Here is a 24,391-nt window from a genome sequence, read left to right on the forward strand (position 1 = left end):
GCCATGTTGTTTTGACAGCATCTGTTAGCTGCTCCACTGGGGACGCATCTTAAACACCCATCATCACCTTACTGTACACATACACTACTGTGCAGAAGTTTGGAGTCACTTAAATTTACTTGTTTTCCATGAAAACACACATGAAATGAGTTTGAATAGGAAATATGTCAAAATGAATATGAAATATAGTCAATGACAAGTTTAGAAATAATCATTTTTAGTTGATATAATTGTGTCATTCAAACTTTGTTTTTAAAGAATCCTCCATTTGTAGCAATTATAGCCTTCCAGAACTTTGGTGTTCTAGTTGTCAATTTGTTGAGGTAATGATAAGTAACCTGAAGCGCCTCCCACAAGTTGGATTGGTGCTTCTTACGTACCATATGGTCAAGCTGCTCCCACAGCAGCTCAATAGATCCGATGACTGTATTGGCCACTCCATTATAGACAGAATACCAGCTGACTGCTTCTTCCCTAAATAGTTCTTGCATAGTTTGGAGCTGTGCTTTGGGTCATTGTACTGTTATAGGAGGAAATTGGCTCCAGTCAAGTGCTGTCCACAGGGTACGGCATGGCATTGCAAAATGGAGTGATAGCCTTCCTTCTTCAATATCCCTTTTACCTTGTACAAATCTCCCATTTTCCCACCACCAAGGCAGCCCCAGACCATCACATTGCCTCCACCATGCTTGACAGATGGCATCAAGCACTCCTCCAGCAACGTTTCATTTGATCTGTGTCTGACGAATGTTCTTTGGGATCTGAACACCTCAAACTGTGTCTGTCCATTACAAATCTTCCTCTGTCCAGTGTCTGGGTTCTTTTACCCATCTTAATCTTTGATTTTTATTGGCCAGTCTGTGATATGGCTAACTCTGCCTAGAAGGACAGCATCCTGAGGCATCTGTTTCCCAAACTAGGCACTCTAATGTATTTGTCCTCTTGCTTAGTTGTGCACCAGGGCCTCCCACTCCTCTTTCTCTTCTGGTTACAGCCAGTTTGCGCTGTTTTGTGAAGGGAGTGTTGTACAAGGTCTTCAGTTTCTTGGCAATTTCTTGCATAGAATAGCCTTCATTTCTCAGAACAAGAATAGACTGAGTTTCAGTAAGTTTTTTGTTTCTGGCCATTTTGAGGCTGTAATCCAACCCAGAATTGCTGATTCTCCAGTTACTCAATTAGTCTAAAGGACAGTTTTATTGCTTCTGTAATGAGCACAGTTTTTTAGCTGTGCTAACATAATTGCAAAAGAGTTTTCTAATGATAAATCTGGATTACAAACACAACGTGTCATTGGAATTCAGGACTGTTGGTTGCTGATAATGGGCCTCTGTACACCTACGTACATATTCCATAAATAATCAGCCATTTAGTCTACAATAAATAGTCTACAACAATGTCTACACTGTATTTTTCATCAATCTGATGTTTTTTTAATGGACAAAAAAATTGCCTTTCTGTCAAAAACAAGGAAATTTCTTAGTGACCCCAAGTTTTTGAACGGTAGTGTACAAGAGAACTAATCACTGAGTCCATGTAAACCTATTATTAAAAGGCTGATTGGATTGTGCCCCTATTCAGAGAGATTGCATGGTTCTGGCCATGTGCAGTGTGGATTGGATTCAATAGCCTAATTTCAAGTATCACAACATCAACGATTGCTTTCCAGTCATGATTAGATTGGTCTAACTTCCTCTGGGGTACTGTGTCAGTGTGGTGGCCTGGAGATTCCTGTTTCTCTTCTATCCGTTTTAAATGACTTGCCATTAAAGCTGTGCTTACTAGATGGATACATTTCATTTAGTTAACCCATTCTCTTCCACAATAGCTGAAAACTAGTTCAACCCAAAGGCTGTTTACAGATGGCCTTCACTGGCTGACTTTGTATAATAGAAGTCATGGACTGTCTGCATATTATTTCATGTGTTGTCATTGAAGAAGCATGCTGGTTGGATGCGTCTGTCATGTTCCCAGTGGCTGGTGGGTGGATGATGGTTTACCAGGTTAATGCCTCCTCAGTCCGAAGAGGTGGGGGGGCAGCCCTCTTTTATAAACCCCTAGAGTCTCATGATCCCAGAGGTCAATGTGCCTGTGTCCATGCTTTGTTAAACACGTGGTGACTTTCAGTGCTTAGTTACAGGTCCTTTACATGAAAAGGCCAAATTAGTCAGTTAAAACAAAAATGAAAGAAGGTATTAAAATAAATGTATATATTTTGTATTTCTCATTAACAAGGAATACATTTAGAGTACAAATGTATAAGAGTAACTCATTTGTTTGAGTGTAACTATTGCTGTTGTGTGTGTATAAGAGAACATCTTTCTTATACCTGAGGAACATTTAGTTTGCGGCATACACAGCACATGAACAGACGTACTCGTATACTACAAATAATATTATTAAAAAAAGTCCTCTGTTGGCTGCACTATATACACACTAAACACTGACTATATTCCCTACAGTAGCCCAGCCAACCGGCCTCACTGTTGGGGCTTTTGAACATTCAAAAGCTGTGTTGTCCACTGGGACAAATGTTAGCATTTATCGCATCTTTTTTGTACCTTGGTACCCTGTAACATCGTCCCGCGATGACTTATTCAGACTCTTGGTGAAGAGCTTCTCTAGGGTCCATCAGTATGTTCTGAGCCATAATGAGAACTCTTTTTCATAGATGAACTCCAGACCTTTCTGCTTGACCACCTGCACCTTGCTTGAAGAACTAACTTTCTCTGAGCATATTTTTCTGACAGACATTCCTGTACAAGCATATGATACAAAAAGTAAAAACACATGCCATAAACGACAGGACAAGGATAACATATCACGATTATCACAAGCTTAATTTCCTTAAAAATAGAGCTTTTGTTGGCCTTTCTTATAAATATCTTCAGTGCATTTTCTCCACGGTACTGTAGCTTCTGGCCAGCACAACCCCAGGTACTTATACTCCTCCACTACATCTACGTCCTGACCCTGAATGACTGTTTGTGGGATAGGTGTTACATTTTTTCCTAAAATCAATGTGCATTTCTTCAGTCTTTTGTACATTAAGTGCGCGGTTTGACTCATCGCACCCACTAGCAAATTCCTCCAAGGCTGACCCGGGCTCCTCCCCTTCATCTGTCTGTAGGCTGACCTGGGCTCCTCCCCTTCATCTGTCTGTAGGCTGACCCGGGCTCCTCCCCCTTTTCTGTCTGTAGGCTGACCTGGGCTCCTCCCCTTCGTCTATCAGCAGGCTGAACTATGCTGTATCATCAGCAAACCCACGTACAACGGGGGAGAAATTGCACAGCCTTTAGGGGAGCCCGGGTTACGGGTTGACCGACAGCTCCTCCAGATCTTACAGCCTTCCCACAGTGCCGTGCTGCAGTTCATCCCGTCAGAGCTGAGAGTGCGAGACAGGCGTAGAACTGCGCAGGCTTTCCACTGACAGCCACACAAGGACAACGCTGCCGTTGCATTCCCGCGCACAGCAGGACGTGATGTCAGTGTGCATGTGTGGGCTGTAATCGTGTGTTGTAGGTTCAGCCTGAGCTGTGTGCTGTAAGGAGCTTTGATAAGTGGTGCGTGTGTTCGGTTAGAGTTCTCTCCTGTGATTAGTGTGGAAACTGGATTTTGATTTTTATATTAATTCCAAATAGTTAACAAATTAATGTAACAAAATAATTTAATATATGGAGTATTACAGTTACAGTACAAGTGTGAAAGATTTCTCTGGAGATTTGAGATGTTGCAAGAGCAAAGATACATACAGAGGTGAGGGAAATGCAAAACTAAAGTTGGATAACTAACGTAAGGGAAAGTACAGACCCTTATCAATAAGGGACACATTACAATCTGTTCCGGGGCCATCTCAAAAGACAGAGTGGTGTTTTCTCCAGGGTCAAGCAAGCCAGGCAATTAAAAGCAAATCTTTTGGTAATGCATTCACACCTTCCCAGAAACATCTGTTAACCATTAGCATTCTAATAATAGCCTACTTGGACAGAAATTAAGTACATGTCTACACATGAAATGTATATGTAAACAAGAGAGAATAATTTAATATGTAGGAAACATAGAATACATTTTTTTTTTTCTTCAGCCTCTGTCATCTTGACTCTCCCCTACCTGTCGCGCTATGCAGGCCACGGGTCGGGCCGTGAGTCCCTGTGGAGAGGCAGGGTTTGCATTCAGTCTGGCTGCAAGTTGAATATGGATGTTACATTTGGATTATTTAATTTCCAGCTTCTTTTTACAGCTCATAAATGAGTCAAGGCAACACCAGTCTGCTGTGCAGCTCCACAGTGGGGATGGGTATTATGGTGTATGTGTTCTGTAGATTGTTTCTAATCAAATCAAGTTAAAAGAAGAAACCATATATAAACAAGATCCAGAACCACCGCCGCCTTCTCTGGGCCCGAGCTCATTTAACATGGATTGAGGCAAAGTTGAATCTGCCCTGTGGTCTGACAAATCAAAATATGAATTTATTATTGGGAATTATGGGCACCGCGTCCTCCGGACTAAAGAGGAGAGGGACCATCTGGCTTGTTATCAGCACAGTTCAAAAGCCAGCATCTGTGATGGTATGGGGGTGCATTAGTGAAATGGCATGGATGATTTGCATATTTGGGAAAGCACCATTAATGCTGAACAATATATATAGGTTTTGGAGCAACATATGCTACCATCCAGGTGACATCTTTTCAGGGAAGACAATGCCAAACCACATTCTGCCTGTGTTACAACATTTTGGCTCCATAGTAAAAGAGTTTGGGGGCTAAACTGGCCTGTTTGCAGTCCAAACCTGTCATCTATTGAAAATATTAGGCACATTATGAAATGAAAAATACGACAAAGGAGAGCCCGATCTGTTGAGCAGCTGAAATCCTTCATCAAGCAAGAAAGGGAAAACATTTCAAAACAGCAATTGGTCTCTTCAGTTCCCAAACAAGTATTGTTAAAAGTAGAGGTGATGCAACAGAGTGGTAAACATGCCCCTGTCCCAACTTTTTTGAAACATTTTCAATAAAAAATAGGGATAAATTATTTGCACATCATTGCATTCTGGTTTTATTTGCATTTTATGCAGCGTCCCAACTGTTTTGGGAACAGGGTTTTATAACCTCCTTCCCACTCTGGGTATGTCAGAAGTCTGCATGCTGCTCACATTGGATGTAGTCCAAATGGGACCCTGTTCCAGATAAAGTGTACTACTGTCCACCGAGGCCAATAAGACTGGTCAAACTTAGCACATTCTATAGGTAAAGGGTGCATTTTGGGATTCACCCTATGTGCTGCTCACACCGCAGGGATAGCTATCAGCTCCCAGAGGTCTGCTCTGCCTACATTTGATATGCAAATCAAGAAAATCCCTAGGCTCAAATTAGATTTTAAACCAAATTAAACTGCATATGGAATTTTGAGTGTGTATGATGATACCCTTTGCTAGTGACTAATTTCATTTAAAGGATGTCTCTTAACAGATGAAATGGAAAAAGAATGAAATCTACCATGAGGTTGAAGCCTCATCTTGAAACAGCCATAAATCTCTTTGTGAATTCCCTTTAATGCAACGGTCATATAAGAAGTGAATTGATGAAACATTCCCGAGCTTGTCTATCTATAAGTAACAAGGTTGACATGTTACACTTAACCCACAGTGTTCTTCAGTAAAACACCAGAACATTTCTAAAAAGTAGAATCGTCTCTCATACTGGTACTTTGAAAATTATATGTTCACGGTTTCTTTTGAAAAAAGGAAACCACATTCAAATGAGTTCTGTTCACCAAATGGTTTTAAAATGAGGGACAAATGAGAATGTTTCACTAATCACATTAAATAAATGATAATCTTCATAAATACCTGTCAAAGTTACAACTAAGACCTAGCAGTAATGCGGAATCTTTTGCAACATTTGGAATAAACCCTTTCTAGAATTTGTCAATGATATATCATTGGGTTACTTTTCATGTTTTTTTTTTTCTATTGACCCCAGGAATAGGTGTGGCTTTAGAAAGAGCTTAATTAAAAATGAATAATGGAACAACATATGAGTGTCCCACAAAATTATTTTGGCACTGTAGCAAGCTTTTTTTCAGATTTATCTAATATACAGTGGGTACGGAAATTATTCAGACCCCTTAAAATGTTTCACACTTTGTTTCATTGTAGCCATTTACTAAAATCAAAAAAGTTCATTTTATTTCTCATTAATGTACACCCAGCACCCCATTTTGACAGAAATAAACTGAAATGTAGAAATGTTTTAAAATTTGGTAAAAAATAAAAACTGAAATATCACATGGTCATAAGTATTCAGACCCTTTGCTCAGTATTGAGTAGAAGCACCCTTTTGAGCTAGTACAGCCATGCGTCTTCTTGGGAATGATGCAACAAGTTTTTCACACCTGGATTTGGGGATACTTTGCCATTCTTCCTTGCAGATCCTCTCTAGTTCCGTCAGGTTGGATGGTGAACGTTGGTGGACAGCCATTTTCAGGTCTCTCCAGAGATGCTCAATTGGGTTTAGGTCAGGGCTCTGGCTGGGCCAGTCAAGAATAGTCACAGAGTTGTTCTGAAGCCACTCCTTTGTTATTTTAGCTGTGTGCTTAGGGTCATTGTCTTGTTGGAAGGTGAACCTTCGGCCCAGTCTGAGGTCCTGAGCACTCTGGATGAGGTTTTCTTCCAGGATATCTCTGTACTTGGCCGCATTCATCTTTCCTTCAATTGCAACCAGTCGTCCTGTCCCTGCAGCTGAAAAACACCCCTATAGCATGATGCTGCCACCACCATGTTTCACTGTTGGGATTGTATTGGGCAGGTGATGAGCAGTGCCTGGTTTTCTCCACACATACCACTTAGAATTAACGCCAAAAAGTTCAATCTTGGTCTCATCAGACCAGAGAATCTTATTTCTCATAGTCCTTCATGTATTTTTTGGCAAACTCTATGTGGGCTTTCATATGTCTTGCACTGAGGAGAGGCTTCCGTCGGGCCACTCTGCCATAAAGCCCCAACTGGTGGAGGGCTGCAGTGATAGTTGACTTTGCGGAACTTTCACCCATCTCCCTACTGCATCTCTGGAGCTCAGCCACAGTGATCTTTGGGTCCTTCTTTACCTCTCTCACCAAGGCTCTTCTCCCACGATTGGTCAGTTTGGCAGGACGGCCAGGTCTAGGAAGAGTTCTGGTCGTCCCAAACTTCTTCCATTCTTCCATTGTGCTCTTAGGAACCTTGAGTGCTGCAGAAATTCTTTTGTAACCTTGGCCAGATCTGTGCCTTGCCACAATTCTGTCTCTGAGCTCCTTGGGCAGTTCCTTCGACCTCATGATTCTCATTTGCTCTGACATGCACTGTGAGCTGTAAGGTCTTATATAGACCGGTGTGTGCCTTTCCTCATCAAGTCCAATCAGTTTAATTAAACACAGCAGGACTCCAATGAAGGAGTGAATGAAGGAGTTAAACCATCTCAAGGAGGATCAGAAGAAATGGACAGCATGTGAGTTAAATATGAGTGTCACAGCAAAGGGTCTGAATACTTATGACCATGTGATATTTCAGTTTTTCTTTTTTAATAAATTTGCAAGAAATTCTACATTTCTGTTTTTTTCTGTCAAGATGGGGTGCTGAGTGTACATTAATGAGAAATAAAATGAACTTTTTTGATTTTAGCAAATGGCTGCAATGAAACAAAGAGTGAAAAATGTAAAGGGTTCTGAATACGTTCCGTACCCACTGTCCCATTCACCACTATGACTATTAAACCTACGACATGGAAGGAGTAAAAATAAGAAACGGATAACTCTTGAGCATATAAAACTATATTGGAAGTATGTAAAAATTATTATGGACTAATTTATTTTCTTAAAACTACAATAATACTGGCCTGCAAATTGATTTTAACAGACAAACTGGACAAATAATGGCCACTTATGATTTGAATGTTTGAGAGGAGGCACACAAATTGTCCTTCCCTGCGTAATTGAGAGAGCTGCCCTTTTCAAAGACAGTTGCGTGTATATGCCGTGTGGTGCCTTAATGAAAGATGTGTTCTTCAATTTCGTATAGTGGTTCTGGTATAGTTTCAGTATTGGAGAGAGCTGCCATCTTCAAAGAGAGTTATACATGTCTTAATCAACGCTGTGTTCTTCAAACTAGCTGTGTCTTTCCCACAGGGACCTCAGTAATTATCAACAGACAAGTCCTAATTAAAAACCCAAACATCCTATTTATACGTCTGTGTTAAAGAAAAAGCAGGAATGGAAACTTCACAGCCAGTGAGCTGAACACAGTTGAAGAGTTTAGTGAAGTATGGACTGTGAGAACTAGTCATGTCGGCAGCATTGCAGGGGTCGCCGTTGGAACGCTGCCTACAGCTCACCCCCCGCCTCGTATTCCCTACCCAATCTCCACTCTGCCATCTTCTGCTGCTATTCATAGATATATGCCAGCCAATCACTGATGAATCCCAGCCAGGCAAAGTTTTAGACATTTTAGATTCAAAGCCAAAGTATTAATTGGAAGTGTATTTATTTGGGCTTTTTGTTATGTTTGGAATGGAATATCTTGAAGACTTTGAAAGACTGTTACTTAACTTAATCCTGAAGACTCATGTCATGGTACATGCTGACTGTTCCTCCATTTGGACCAGTAGTTGTCATGTAGCTGGTTAATAGCTGGTCAAGCCTTTGTTTGTCTCCAGGTCAGAAGCGGGAGGACAATCATGGTGAAATGTTGCACAGTAAAACTGAGGCAGCATTCAGCATGGTATATATGTTTGAACGTTGTGTCCTCTCTGTTCTCGTTCCAACAGGATTGTTTCCTGACCATGAGTCCCAGCTGGTACCAGAGTCTGATCAAAGTGCTGCTCACACGCTTTCCTCAGAGCTGCCGCCACTTTGATGACGGTGGCATTCAGTATCTGGTAAGAACACAGTCCGTTGTTTGGTCTGAGGAAAATATATTACACATTGTGGCTTGAGAAAGTATTCAATCCCTTAATTTTTCCATATTTTGTTGTATTATAGATTTTATTCATAATTGAATGTTTGTCCATCAGTATATATACAATACCCCATAATGACAAAGTGAAAACAACCACAATGAAGTATGCCATGACAAAAGGGAACATAAAATGGAATATAAAACAAATCAACTCCTTTCTCTCCTATCAGAGAAAGGTCTGATGTGCCTTGTCCAGTAACTTAAGGTTTAAAGTTTTTGTTATCAGCTGGAGGTATAGGACCATTTACTATACCTCCAGCTGATACAATGTGACCCATACTATAATGTGGAAAAACAGGGAACTTATTAAAAGACACATTGAGCAAATGAATGATCCCCTGTTCTCAGCTCCGCAACTTAAGTGCATTTGCATAAAGCCAAACCGTATCTGGAAACTAAATGCAACAACATCAAAACCACTTCCTTGAGTTTCAGACATTGTTAATGTGTGGCTCTGCCGTAGTTCCCGTAGCTCAGTCATTGGACTTGTTTATATGCATTGAAGTCAGATCCTGTAATACTGTGTTGGTGTAATATCCGTGAATTAATCCCGTCCTTCCTCTTCCTATCCCCTGGTTGTTTTCAATGGATTTTGGGGGTGATTCACCTTGAACGTCTAAATTAAACACCGCTGTGTCTCTCAAGCTTCTGACTTTTGTAACCGAGGGAAAATAGGTATTAAACGTGCAGAAGGGAGGAAAACATTTGTCTTTTCAAAAATGTAAATTTGTTAGACCTCTGCGGTTTGGAAGAAGGGTTTTGGTGTTGTATACAAATGTGAAGCGTGGCTTCTCTCACGAGGTATTACAGGAGTCTTGGGGGAAGTAATTGTCACCTCCTTTCAGGAGGTTAGTCACTTCTTCATTTGGTAATTTAGAGAGCTGAGATCAAAAGAACAGCCCTCTATATACCCTCTCATAGTACTATAGTTGGTGACATTAAGTACACCTCTCTGCCTTCCCAAGCAAACACACAGTCACATGCAATTAGGGGAAAAGACCATGAACAGCTGAAACACTAGTCCCATGTATTAACTGTACTCAGTCATCTATTTTTGTTCAAAGTTAGACTGTGGCAAATAGGGAGGAGGGGAGTGGCATTATCTGTTAATAATTAAATGGTAATTTTCCAAGGAAAATTGTGGGGCTGCCTTGAAAAACATTTCTTAGAAGTGTTATAAGTGTTATATATTTTTTGGCATGTAGTAGGCGGTGTAATAGGATTAGCAGGTGGAGGACAAGAAGCAGTAAGGAGAATTGGGGGTAGTAGGAACACAGTGTACGTATAAGAGTAGGAGTACTATATGTACTGGAGTAATATGAAGTATTCATATGCAGTAGTACTAGGATCAGCTTTATTGGTGTGGTAGGAGGAGTAGTAAGAGTACATTATATTGGAGTTGTGAACCGCGTTAAAGCTGTGTGAAGTGTTAAACAATACTAATAATGTTGAAGAATTAAACTGTGGCAGCTTTTCAAGCCGGCCCACTAATTATAGCTTGATATAAACAATTATCTTGCAATTCTCTTCTCTTTTTCAGGCTGTGCTCAACCAGAAATTCACTGACTGTTTTGTTCTGGTCTTTCTTGACTCTCAAGCAGGAAAAACAGTGAGTCTTTGTGTAGCCTGCTCTCTGTCTTAACATCCCTTTCTATGATACCTTCACCAATACTCTATATGACTTGCTTATTAGCTGTTTTCAATCTACCTTTATTGCCCCCCACCCCCACTCCCTTCCAGAGCCTCAAGGTGGTATTTAGGGAGCCGTTGCCATCCCAACCGCAGCCTAGCAACAGCCCCCCACCCCAGCTAGTGTCAATGTACCATCACCTGGAGTCTGTCATCAACACTGCCTGTTACAACCTGTGGACTGGCCTGCTGTAGCCATGGACAGCGAATCAGGGCTGGGCAGGCTTCAGAGAAACCAAAGCCGCTGGGAGGTGTAGTTCCAGACATGCAGCTTAATTTATACAGTTGGCTTGTGGGACTTCAGATAACAATATTATCGTTGAATGTGATGGAGTGAATGAGTTCACAGATGAGTCGTTAGTCGTTTACTAATTCTGCCATTGAAGGAATTCTATTCTGGGGGAACCTTACACACTATTGCACACAAGGGTTCACGACTGTGTATGTGCCCCCTTAGTGACTGAAAAATGTTTTTACTTGAAGGATTCCTCTCCACACTGAATTCAAGATGAACCAGAGACAGGCATTGGTGGAGCTCATTGCCAATAATGTTGTGTTGACTTGCCCTCTACTGTGGGCATTGGGCCTCACAGAGGTCACTTCACAAACACTATGCGGCTCAGATGAACACTACCTCATAGTGACAGAATCCAACTGATAAAGAAGAGTCACTTTCTGTACTAAACAGTGCAGCTAATGAGACGGAGCAGGGTAAGATATTAATTGTTCATTTAAAAGCCAACTTCCTGGGCACCTTCCTGATTGACTTTTGAAGGTTATTGGTTGTTTGGTAAGACAAAATGGGTTGAGACTTTCAGGCTTGTTTGATCTTTAGCCATACAACCACATGAAATGCCATGTTTACTACATATAAGAGATCATCCACCCTACACGTGCATCTAACGGAGTGGATCGTGCTCTTTAACCAACTGTGAATAGGACTGTTACCACATCATTAGTGTGCAACTTCGAAAGCATTCTCATGAATTACAGGGGATGAAATCATAATTAACATGGATGAAGTGATATCTCTCGGATATGGTGCCTTGCGAAGCCACAACACAATCCATTGAGTCCCGTCTTGAAGCTTCTGCAAAGATTGCTGCCATTTCAGTCTGCAATATTGGGTAATTGATTTCAGTCTTCCTGTTATATCCAATAAGTGTCAAACCTGCTACCCAATTTGCTCTACTGCCATTTCTTCATTGTAGAAGTCAGTGCCTTTGTTTCCTTTTGTTTTAACAGTGCTACCGGAGCGTTGGTATTAGTGTTACTGCATCAATCTCACAAGTGGGATGTCTGGAGAATGCATTTGGACCTGACTAGATACATTTCTTTACAGGGTTCAAGGTCCACAAGATCTTGGATTGAGTGTGTAAAACAGTGTACTATCATAGCTACACATCCCTTCAGACATACTATGGCAATACATTAAAATGGCCTTAATAAGTTTGCACAGTACCAGGAAACCAAAATACTTCATGATCATTAAGTTCCTAAATGCAGATTTGAATTGTAATAATGTATTTCTGAGTGAGGCAAATAGTGTCTTTTGAGATGTTTGTTATGAAGGTGAGAACACTGGATAATGAATACTGCGAGATGTTAACATGTAGGCCAGCTGTAAACTGTAATATAATCTGGGTGAAACTTTCTGAAACTTGTATATGTACATTATGTATATACAGATAGATTTGTATGTATGCCATGCTACAATAAACCTTGGTATTCAAGTGTTTTAACAGTATCTTGACAGATGAACATGGCAGTACATTATCAAGGCCAGGGCAATTGTGTGATGTTAGGGAATGAGAGGAAATTCAACAGAGACTGGGACAAGACAGTTGGACTTTATACTGTACAATAGTGAAATCAAAAGACATCGCTAACAAAGGAACCAGTTGTACTCCTGCCGCTCGGCGCACATTTGTCATCAATACATCAACAAAGCGGCGTGCCAGTCAAACGTTACACGTTCACATGGTTATTTATGATTTGGCCTATTTTACAAATTCTTGCGTTGTCACTTGTTGCTGCTCTTCCAGTAATTGTGCACCCAACCCAGCCCTTCATTTGTAGAGCCTGAAATTCAATTTGATAGAGTTCATTATATTACAGTACATAATGTAGCGGTGTTATTATTGTACTTATGCACTCTAATATATTTAGTAGCATTATTGATTTGAGGAACCTGGTTATTAACCCAACTCCACTATGCTGTAACTAAATTAGAGTAGTCCAGTAGTAACATAAGGTAAAACTATTAAACGCATTAATGGAAGGGCCCTTCTCAAAGGTAGTATACTACATAGTATAAGAAATATTGTGCCATTGGGAACGCAAGCTGCTCTCACCTAGAGGTTTGTATTCGCACCCGATGTACCCCATGTAACCCAACTCCTCCAGTAGCCTGAGGAGGTATGGGAAGTTTAGCTCTCCTGCACTGTCTGGCTCATTCCTGTTGGGCACCTGAGCTATCTGGATGTGACCTGTCAAAGAGAGAAAATTATTTAGACCTTTAAAAACCACTACAATAATGACACTTACTATTATAGATTTTCAAGGATGCGTGGACGTTCTGAACCACATCTGGTGTGCTTAAACTGCTTATACATTATGTTTGTGTAACTTGCCATCTAAACTAGTGCCAAAAACAACAACACTTACCGATGAGAGGGAAATATTTCTGAATGTTCTGTGTCAAGTTGCCATCCATTATCTGCCAGTGAAAGATGTCCTGCAGCCCATAAAAGGACACAACATGGCTTGTCAGTTTACACAATATTTACAGGGATTTGAAGAACATGCTCCACAATACAAACTAAGTTATTCTCAGGTTATTAAATAAAAACTAGTATAGGTTTTCCCAAGAGACAACCCTTTAAAAAGAAGTAATGTCTAGTGGAACACTTTTTTTTTTTATTGTGGTTGTGTCTTTCAGCTGTAAATTGGATTTCCTAAGTTAACAACATACTCAATAATTACTCAATGTGCATCAATCATCCAATAGTTCCAAACCTTTGTTCCAGGCTGGTTGGTTGTGCTATTACACCAACTCTTATGGTAAACAATCATTCAGGTTTGAGGAGTTAGTAGGTAACTTTGGTCAACCCCTGAGCTGGCAACTGGGAACACCTGGCCATATGATAGTACATTTATATGGCAACAATATGGTGACAAATCTTTCAAAATATTTTTGTTTTGTTTTAGGTTTTACCTTCCCCAGAGCAGGTTAAACCTAAAACAACAGAATTAACTAATGAAATGTTTTGTTTGTAAATAAAATACAATATCTGTCAAATTATACTTCTCTAATGCCATGATGCATTTGAAAGTTCAAGCACAGAAAAAATATGAATGACTTGATAAAATTATTTTATCGGAGTATGGAAAAAGGTGCTTGTGCAATGATATGCACATTAGAGACAGCATTAATGATATAATAAAGGAAAGATGGAATTTCTTAGAGCCTATATTACAGCATTGCTGGCTGAGTTTGCAAAATAACTTCTTTCATGATGATTTTGCCAAAGGTCTGTGGCACAGACTTGGACTGATATTTGGTGGTGGAATAGCCACATGCAACACACATTTACAAGTCAGAATGAGCTAATGACAGACATGAAAGCATAATCTACCCTCCTAATACTGATAAATCCAAAATTGTTAACTTCGGCTAACTGATGCTAACTACAGTGGATATAAAAAGTCTACACACCCCTGTTAAAATGCCAGGTTTTTGTGATGTAAAAGAATGAGACAAAGATAAATCATGTCAGAACTTTTTCCACTTTTAATGTGACCTATAATGTGAACAATTCAATTGAAAAACAAACTGAAATCTTCGAGGGGGAAAAATGAAAACCTTACAATAACCTGGTTGCATAAGTGTGCACACCCTCTTATAAATGGGGGTCAAGATTAAAGGAACTGCAGGAATTTCTGGCAAGTACTGGTTGTGTGCTACATGTGACAAAAATCTCCCGTATTCTACATATGAATGGGCTATGGGGTAGGGTGGCAAGACGGAAGCCTTTTCTTACAAAGAAAAACATCCAAGCCCGGCTAAAGTTTACATAAACAAACTTCAAGTCTCCCAAAAGCACATGAAAAATGTGTTATGGTCTGATGAAACCAAGGTTGAACTTTTTGGCCATAATTCCAAAAGGTATGTTTGGCGCATAAACAACACTGCACATCACCCAAAGAACACCACACCCACAGTGAAGCTGTTTTTCTTCAGCTAGAAACGGGCCCTTAGTCAGGGTGGAGGGAATTATGAACAGTTCCAAATACAAGGCAATTTTGGCACAAAACCTTCAGGCGTCCGTTAGAAAGCTAAAGAGGAAGTTCACCTTTCAGCATGACAACAACCAAAAGCACACATCCAAATCCACAAAAGCATGGCTTCACCAGAAGAAGATTAACGTTTTGGAATGGCCCAGCCAGAGCCCAGACCTGAATCCAATTGAAAATCTGTGGGGTGATCTGAAGTGTGCTGTGCACAGGAGATGTCCTCGTATTATGACAGATTTGGAGCGCTTTTGCAAAGAACAGTGGGCAAATATTGCCACGCCAAGATGTGCCATGCTAATAGACTCTTACCCAATAAGACTGAGTGCTGTAATAAAATCTAAAGGTGCTTCAACAAAGTATTAGTTTAAGGGTGTGCACACTTATGCAACCAGGTTATTGTGAGTTTTTTGTTTTTCCCCCTCAAAGATTCCTGTTGGTTTTTCAATTGAATTGTTCACGTGATAGGTCACATTAAAGGAGGAAAATGTTCTGACATGATATCTTAGTCTCATTCTTTTACATCACAAGAACCTGGCATTTTAACAGGGGTGTGTAGTCTTTAAATCCACTGTATATTTGTTGAAGCTCAAGTAGATCCAGCTTCTCTGGATACCTCATTGTAGTATGAAACGATGAGCAATGGACAAGAACATGTATTGATCCTGGACCAGGCTAGGATCTGTTGGCAGTAGTCTTCAAAACAGGAGCAAAAGCTAGTATTACTATCGAAGTTTATTCCATAGTGGTAGAACTGTCACAACTGTTTGCCATAGTACAACAAATATTAGTTCAAACAACTAACAGACATCATCGAACACGCCAAAACAGCAAACTGTCATTTGAATATTTTCCACACAGCAACACTGGCACTCTTAAGAAATGAAGCAATAAATTAGCTAGTGACAGACAGTGCTGCATTTTCTCCTAATACAGATCTCAGCATTAATGGCACTGTTAATCAACAAGATAAATTGACCAATTTAGTACTCACCAACTGCATTTTGATATTTGGGTGGTCAACCTTCTTCAGGATAGCAGCCGCTAGGGTGAAAAATGTTAGGAATTAGCAATAGAATTGTAATGTATGCAATAATAAAATGTCTCTCATATTGTGAATGTTCAGGTACACTCTAACCTAATATTGTGAAAGTCCTAATTTTGACAGATTGTCTTTAGAAGGCTTAATACTATATACAATAACAGGTTTCAATATGATTTTATTACATTTGGTTTTCCAGTCTATCTTGCCATGTAATAGCTTCTCTAGCAGTACAATTTGACAGAGATTTACCCTGATGTGGACTGTCCAGGAAATATCTTGGGTCTGATATCCTAGTGTTGATAGGTTCGATCAGTCCAGTGATTCCCTCCTGGGAGACAACAGCACAAAAAATGTTGACTCCTACAAACAGTAAGATCGGTTTTGTGGACACAGATGAAACTCATTCTCGGCTTAAACAAATTGAACTGAATGTTTAATTTTCCACTGTTCTTGATTTTTTTAAATCCAGGACTAGGCTTAATGTGTCTGCAAAACTGGCTCTACACAGAAGTAGTCTCGGATGAAACAGCACTTTCAATAGAGATTAACCTTTGTAAGGACATCTGCAGCATGTTTCAGGTTCTTTATGAAGCTGTCCTCCATTTCCATGGCAACTGTAGCTCGGTCCGCCCCAACAGGCACCCTCCCTGCCATCAAGTGGATCCTGAATATAAATTGAGACTACTGAGACTATTATACTATTAACGTATGAATACCCCTGAGAAACACCTAAACCTGAGAACAGATAATTCTGCATGTAGAGGACCCCAATTGGTGGCCCCAAAACGGAGTCAGAATTTGAAAAGCGTTGGCAGTTTTCAGACTGTCAGGTTAGTCCTTGACACCCCACACCAGCTAAAATGTTTTAGACAGCAAAGACAGTCTAACCTCAACACTGTGGTAATCATCCCCAAATTACTGACTAGGCACATAGGGCATGTGCCCCTGGCCCTGACCTCCAGGGCTCCCCAATGCTATTTTTTTTTTACTCATGAACATGACTAGGTCATGGTAAAACGTGTAGACCTCCACGTCATTTGTTTTGAAAACTACACATTCTTTTGTCAGGGGATCCACTATGGTCCAATTTTTCTCAGGGGACCGGAACAAACTAATAATTAGACCATATTTGTGTGTGTGTGTGTGTGTTGGGGGGAGCGGATTTATGATGTTTTGTATAGATAAACTATGTGTAGGTTAGCCTCATGTGATACTCTTAACGCACCTCCTGCAGTCCAGAGCCTTAGCATACTGAATAGCCAGATCCAGACCCTTTCTGAAGTCCTTTTCTCTCCCTGGGACAGCACCCAGACCAAGCTCCCCTGCTTTTGCATCTCCTAAAGAAAACCCAGTCATGTCAACTCACAATGTTATGAAATAGGGGCACATTGTTGTGGATCAATTGGAGGCATATATTTTCATAGCTTGGTTGAGTTTGCTTCCAATCAATGCATTGATTTTGTATGAAGGAAGCCTACATGTATACAGCTACAGTTATCTAAGCAAATGTCAAAACTGAATCAACACATAGCTGACTAGCTAAACAAGCAGTAACCTCTGTCTTACCAAGGGGTGTGTTAATCAACACCACTTCAACTCCAGTAGCATTTTTCACTCTTTGCAACTCCTGTAAATCAGAGTCATACAGCCATGCCGCCTCCACAGCCTGAAACCCGGCCGAGGCAGCAGCGTATATTCTTTGCGAAATCTCTGGCAAATCCGTAAACAACCATGTAATGTTCGCGCAGAATTTTAAAGCAGGCATTTGTCTTGATTTGTTGCAAGGGTAAGTTAACAAGCAAAGTTTTCTATAGCATACGTTTGATGTAACAAGCACTGTAAAGAATAAACTATGGTTAAAAATCCACAGAACAACAGGCTCAGCTATCAGCTGATGTTGATTCTCATGTGAGGTCAAATATTGATATAACCAAAAAGCAACGCTGCTGGGAAGCTAGCTCTGGTTAGCTACCTGGTAAAGTTCCATCTATCTTGTGAGCAACATTATAAACGCACTTGTGGGAGACAGAAAATTTGAATGTTTCAAAATAAAAGTGGCCAACGTATTAGAAAGGTATCAACCTGTTATAGACAATATTCATTTCTAAAAATGTCTTCCTGAGTTCGGAGCTAGTAAAAACTGTTTCCTAGCCACTGTGCATAATATCGTGGTTAGGGTTTCCGACAGGGTATCTGTAAAAGCACTCAGTGAGAACTGCTTATAACTGCGTAAAAAGGGCTTTGTAAAATAAATTTTATTGAAATATGATTAACAATAATTAATAATTTTTCATATTCAAGAGACATAAAAGTTTCTAGAGACATTCAAAAGACATAAAAGGTTTTAAAACATCCAAGGTCAAAATTGTGGTTTATGCAAATCCCTGAATTAGGAAAACACAATGCTCATATTGCAAATACAGCAAATGAATTTGTTGGAAATACTCAGTAGATATTTGGAATCAAAATATAATGTAAAATCATGGGGAACTGTGTGCTAGGCCTACATCCTCCAAACACTATGTTCCAATCCCTCCTCAGCTAAGTGTTTTAAAGTTGCTAACTGTAAAACACTTGGCATGGCATACATACTGCTTCATACAGCAAAAACTGTTCTACATGGTAGGACATACTCAGCACAGTGTATAGTGTCACAAATTATGCTGGAAAAACATGATACACTATGTTATTGCAAGTGTTGCTGGTTTTTTACTTCGCCCACATCACTTCCACAATGCAAGTCACTATTAAATTTACATATGCTCTCTTGCAGCAAGAACTATTCTAAACGCCGTTTAAAACGAATGAGCACCATCAAACTAGCATAAAGATTTCTAATTTAAAAAATATGAATTATGTTCTCTGCAATAACCGAATAAATCTCAGACCATTTCTCAATGTGCTCCAACACATACTTTTCACTATCTTATGTAAAGTATTATTTAAAGTGTATTTTTTATTTTATTTGAACATACATTTTTTCAATATAAACTATTCAAAGCTTAATTTCATGTCAAACAAATCGCGTTTTACCAAAGACGTTTATTTTGAAGACAAAATCGAAAACCGGAAGTCCTAATGCTTCAGCCGAATCTCTAACGTCGCCAGCATGACGATAATAAAAGTTGGAATAAAAAAGGAATACTTTGTTATTGTTTGAATTTCGTTTAAATATGTTATTTTGATTCACGTCCGTAATTATATTGCAGCAATTGTCATGAATGGATGAGAGCAACCCATCCGGGTACTTTGCCTTCGCGCCATGCTCCCGCCCCTTTTTTGGGGAAAACACACCATTTAATTTGACTGGCGGTGAATAGAAAATCTGACGTCTTTGCCAATAAATCTTACAGAATAAGAAAACGATATTGCTTTTTAGCTATTAGGAGCACAAACACTATGGCCAGTCAGGAAAACAATTATTTCATGTAATATAGAGAAAACACAAGAAATAGGGGTTGAGTGTCCATTCAGTCTGCCTCCATCAAAGTGGACGAACGACCCAACCCAGTCGCTGGAGGTGTCATATCCCGATATATACAACTATCTTATTGAATATACAGGTAATGTATTTATGACATCTGTCACTTTATTTTGCTGTTTTGGTAGTATGTCCGATGTAACGTTACTGTAAACTAAATCACAAACATGTTTAGCAAGCTAACAAGCTAGCACCCTGCAACTAAAAGTCAGGCTACAACATTCTATCATCACCCGTCAGATATAGTTCACATACACATGCAAGAATGTAACGATTATCGATGCGTCACACCAAATAATGGACTATACAATTAATCATATCTCACAAATAAATGATGTGTATTGCTACAATAATTTGCAAGGAACAATTACATATTTTGATTAATTACATTTTTGAAGATTCAATTCCCTATAATTTTCTTATCATGGCATTAATGCTGCATTTAGACACACTTTGAATTGGGATTAGTATTACTATTATCATGACATTAAATCACTTCAGGGAAGTGCATTTTTAGAATGTTCTATGTACTGCCTTTTCAATGCAGCATCTACATTCACTTCTTAAACTTTTAAAATTATAACTGTTGACTCTAGCATGGGCTCAGCACCCCTAAAACGTGGAGTAGGAAATTTTGTTATTCTAATATTTTTGTTCGTCTTTGACAAGGCTAAATAATGTCCAAAACATACTCCGTAGTTTGTGTTTTAAAATGTATGTGTTAAGGATGAAAATTAAAACATCCCCGCTTAGCAAATGGTGTCATCCTCTTCTCTTCTACTTCTCTGTACCTGCATCGCTCAGCACGCGAACCCGTTATGTATGTGTTGTGAATCAACTAAGTTGCTCCAAAGCTGTGTCTCACACTTATTCCTTTTACCTAGAGTTGTTCCGATTCCGAAATCAAATCGGTGAGTACTGGAGTCAGTATCCTGAATCACGGTACACCTATAATGTGTTTATTTTCGGACTATTTTAGTCCAGCGGGTCACACTGTGGAGTATCACAGGACCTTGGTGACTCGTCCATAGTCATAAACGGGGAGAAGTAGCGCCGGTTACAATGTTCTTCCGCAAGACGCATGCAGTTCTGTTTATTAACTGCTAGAGCGTGAAAAAAAAAAACAGCAGCGCGACAAATGAACTGCGTACCTGTGTAGTGCATACGCGTGTCTTTGTTGTTGGACTATATGTTTTACCTTCTTTTTTTTTGTTCTTGATGTGAACCTTGTTTTATTATTATTTATTTATGACTTATATTGGTTTATGAAAGTTCAGACAGGCGTGCAACCAGATATGTTAGAGATGGCCATTTGTAAATAATTTACAGAAGATGAATTACATTTTGTTGTCCAAGTACCTGTTACTTTGTTTAATGACAATAAAGTTGAATCTAATCTAACCAATCTGATGAATGTTGATACAAAATGATAAAGTTATTTTTCAATAGACATATTTTTAGTTTTTGTTTGAAAAGAGGGTGGTTGGTGGCAGTGGGGCTCATTGGGTGCTCAGCACCCCTAAAGCTCTGACCCTAGAATCGCCCCTGGACTCTAGTATCATTAACTAACCTGTGCTGAAGTGTTTGCCTCAGACATAAACGTGTTGACTAGACGGGTCCCATAGTTGACCATTTTCACCCTCTCTGCGGATGGCCTGAAGCCACAGATCTCTTCTTTTGCTATCCTTTGCTTTTTGGGGAAGTAGAGAAAAGCGTAAACCCGTTTTTTTCCATTATTCGACACGCAAAACACAACGCTGCAACTTTTAGGCATGGTACCAGTAATATTTCCAACTTTGCGTCGTTGTCTTCTATACTTTTAAAGCGCTAGCGTTCCCCCAAAAGGGGGCGTGGTCAATCGGACAGGATGAAAGTGACGTATAGCTGCTCTCATCTACAGGTGCTGGTCATAAAATTAGAATATCATCAAAAAGTTTATTTATTTCAGTAATTCCATTCAAAAAGTGAAACTTGTATATTATATTCATTCATTGCACACAGACTGATATATTTCAAATGTTTATTTCTTTTTATTGTGATGATTATAACTGACATTTAATAAAAATCCCAAATTCAGTATCTCAGAAAATTTGAATATTACTTAAGACCAATACAAGAAAAGGATTTTTAGAAACTGAAAAGTATGAACATGAAAAGTATGAGCATGTACAGCACTCAATACTTAGTTGGGGCTCCTTTTGCCTGAATTACTGCAGCAATGCGGCGTGGCATGGAGTCGATCAGTCTGTGGCACTGCTCAGGTGTTATGAGAGCCCAGGTTGCTCTGATAGTGGCCTTCAGCTCTTCTGCATTGTTGGGTCTGGCGTATCGCATCTTCTTCTTCACAACACCCCATTGATTTTCTATAGGGTTAAGGTCAGGTGAGTTTGCTGGCCATTAAGAACAGGGATACCATGGTCCTTAAACCAGGTACTGGTAGCTTTGGCACTGTGCAGGTGCCAAGTCCTGTTGGAAAATGAAATCTGCATCTCCATAAAGTTGGTCAGCAGCTGGAAGCATGTAGTGCTCTAAAACTTTCAGGTAGACGGCTGCGTTGACCTTGGACCTCAGGAAATACAGTGGACCAACACCAGCAGATGACATGGCACCCCAAACCATCACTCACTGTGGAAACTTTCCACTGGATTTCAGGCAACGTAGGATTCTGTGCCTCTCCTCTCTTCCTCCAGATGCTGGGACCTTGATTTCCAAAGGAAATGCAAAGTTAACTTTCATCAGAGAACATAACTTTGGACCACTCAGCAGCAGTCCAGTCCTTTTTGTCTTTAGCCCAGACGAGACGCTTCTGACGCTGTGTCTTGTTCAAGAGTGGCTTGACACAAGGAATGCGACAGCTGAAACCCATGTCTTGCATATGTCTGAGCGTGGTGGTTCTTGAAGCACTGACTCCAGCTGCAGTCCACTCTTTGTGAATATCCCCCTCATTTTTGAATGGGTTTTGTTTCACAATCCTCTCCAGGTTTCGGTTATCCCTATTGCTTGTACACTTTTTTCTACCACATCTTTTCCTTCCCTTCGCCTCTCTATTAATGTGCTTGGACATAGAGCTCTGTGTACAGCCAGCCTCCTGTGATCAATTACCTTTTGTGTCAAGTCAGCAGTCTTCCCCATGTTAATTTGCTGATTAGAGTGTGGCACCAGGTGTCTTCAGTATTGAACCTTTTCACAATATTCTAATTTTCTGAGATACTGAATTAGTTGTCCATATGGAAAGATAATTTTTCCTCCTCATATGAAGTGGGTAGTGTGGTGAAATATGCTTGAGTAAAATTGGTAGAACCTTAATCCTCAATTAATCTCTCTCGTCGCCCTCTACTCAAACATTTGTGTTCAATGAAAATATTTTGAGGAAAAATTAATAACACACTTACAGTACATTATCTTCTTTTTGGTTTGTTAATGTATCACATGCTTTAAATGTACAGTTTTGAAATGTCAAAGGATTAAAATATCATTGGGACAACTGTTGAATTTGAGCAATCAAAAGTTAGAGAATTGGTGTCATTTATTAGATAACTAAATTCATTGTGCACCCTTTCCTTGCCAAGATAACTGAGTGTTCTAATATAAGACTTGATGAAATGGGAGAAAACATAGCAAGGAATTCGCGACCATTACTCCATACAGAATCTCTCCCGAGATTTCATAGCCCTTGGTTCTCACTTGTGGATTCTCTTCAGTTCAGCCCGCAGGTTTCAATGTGGTTTAGGTCAGGGGACTGGAATGGCCATTGTATTAAGCTTGAGTCTGTGGTCAGTGAACCATTTTTGTATGGAGCTGCAGGAGTGCTTTGTGTGATTGTCTAGCTAAAAGATCCAACAATGACAGTTTTAGCCTTTTGGCAGAGGCACTCAAATTTCGTTCTAAAATGCCCTTGTGCTTGACATGATGCCATGTATCCTAACAAGGTTCCTTTGCAAGCAAAACAGCCCCACAACATCACATGTTTGTCCACTACCATATATGACATTCAGGTTTTCTTTCCCCTCTCTCTTCCCCGTTTTACTCCAAAAATCACATCTGGTTTTTATGGCCAAATAGCTCTATTTGTGTCTCATCTGATCGTAGAATCCAGTTCCAATTAAAGTTACAGTGACATTCATCTAACTCCAGGCACTTGTGTATAACTTAAAAATAATTGATATGTTAAAGATTAAGCTGATTTTAGATTTTTAAAATGGCCTCCCAGGTGGCACAGCGGTCTAAGGTGCTCTTTTGTGCGCAGCCTGCTTTCTAGCTATAGTTTACATGTTTAACTGCTTGCTTATTATTTCTCTAGCTGGTTTGCTAAACATTCAAGGGTATACATGGATAATAACCCTCAGTACTAAAATAAATGTACTTGTGGCTACAACCTACTGGGTAAATTCATGGAATAGCTTCCTACTCAGTTCAAGTAGGATCAGATCATCTTTGATGACAATTCAATCAGGTAGATGATGTATTGATGCATAGTTAAGGGTTAATCTGGAATAAAATATTTTAAGATGATGCATTAACATGCCTTAAAATATACAAAAACATTAATATATGTGTGCTCTATACTATATATCCTTAAAAATGTCAGTAGCCGAATAACTCTTCCTAGCACATCATGTACATACCAAACAAATATGTTCCGTGTGGGTTGTATGCTTAAAGATTGGATAGATTATAAAGTCTGCACTCTGGAATGAAGGTGTCAATTGGGGATTGGTACAAAACATATGATTTTGATCTCTGAGGTGTTCCATCATTGCCTCGATTTACCCTGTCTGACTTTGAGAGTAGATTTCTCCAACTCCAGCTCATAGCTGTTGACCCTGAAGAAAATGCTGTGCTGCTTTGTTTTTGTTTGAATTCCACAACAAAAATCTTTTTTTCAACAGGACAAAAT

The 24,391-nt window shown here is 39.7% G+C and overlaps 2 protein-coding genes across 3 annotated transcripts in view; one reads left to right on the forward strand and one right to left on the reverse strand.

The window, feature by feature from the left end:
• szt2 (SZT2 subunit of KICSTOR complex) overlaps positions 1-12,408 on the forward strand; it is an 83,331-nt gene extending 70,923 nt beyond the window's left edge. For both annotated transcript variants that reach the window (XM_034293918.1, XM_020049067.3), the window contains 3 exons: positions 8,796-8,906; positions 10,527-10,595; positions 10,727-12,408. In XM_034293918.1, coding sequence (XP_034149809.1) covers positions 8,796-8,906; positions 10,527-10,595; positions 10,727-10,870 — 324 coding nt within the window. In that variant the 3' untranslated portion in view covers positions 10,871-12,408. The remainder of the gene's footprint in view (positions 1-8,795; positions 8,907-10,526; positions 10,596-10,726) is intronic.
• A 97-nt stretch (positions 12,409-12,505) lies between these two features.
• hyi (hydroxypyruvate isomerase) lies at positions 12,506-18,020 on the reverse strand. The gene is made up of 8 exons (XM_010864347.4): positions 17,580-18,020; positions 17,239-17,350; positions 16,563-16,677; positions 16,263-16,341; positions 15,963-16,012; positions 13,343-13,412; positions 13,030-13,164; positions 12,506-12,757 (listed from the first exon to the last, which is right to left on the reverse strand). Exons 1-8 carry the CDS (start codon positions 17,776-17,778, stop codon positions 12,699-12,701), a joined length of 819 nt encoding a protein of 272 aa, XP_010862649.1. The 5' UTR covers positions 17,779-18,020; the 3' UTR covers positions 12,506-12,698.
• Between the last annotated feature and the right edge of the window lie 6,371 nt (positions 18,021-24,391).

Source organism: Esox lucius, chromosome 8, assembly GCF_011004845.1.
Source record: "Esox lucius isolate fEsoLuc1 chromosome 8, fEsoLuc1.pri, whole genome shotgun sequence".
Taxonomy (NCBI): domain Eukaryota; kingdom Metazoa; phylum Chordata; class Actinopteri; order Esociformes; family Esocidae; genus Esox; species Esox lucius.

Excerpts from the sequence above, each read along its gene's own strand:
- hyi (XM_010864347.4), bottom strand. The coding sequence starts at position 17,778 with ATGCCTGCTTTAAAATTCTGCGCGAACATTACATGGTTGTTTACGGAT. Across the intron at positions 17,351-17,579 it reads GTTGATTAACACACCCCTTG|GAGATGCAAAAGCAGGGGAG; the intron begins GTAAGACAGAGG and ends GGTTTTCTTTAG. Across the intron at positions 16,342-16,562 it reads CTGCAGATGTCCTTACAAAG|GAGGGAATCACTGGACTGAT; the intron begins GTTAATCTCTAT and ends GTTGTCTCCCAG.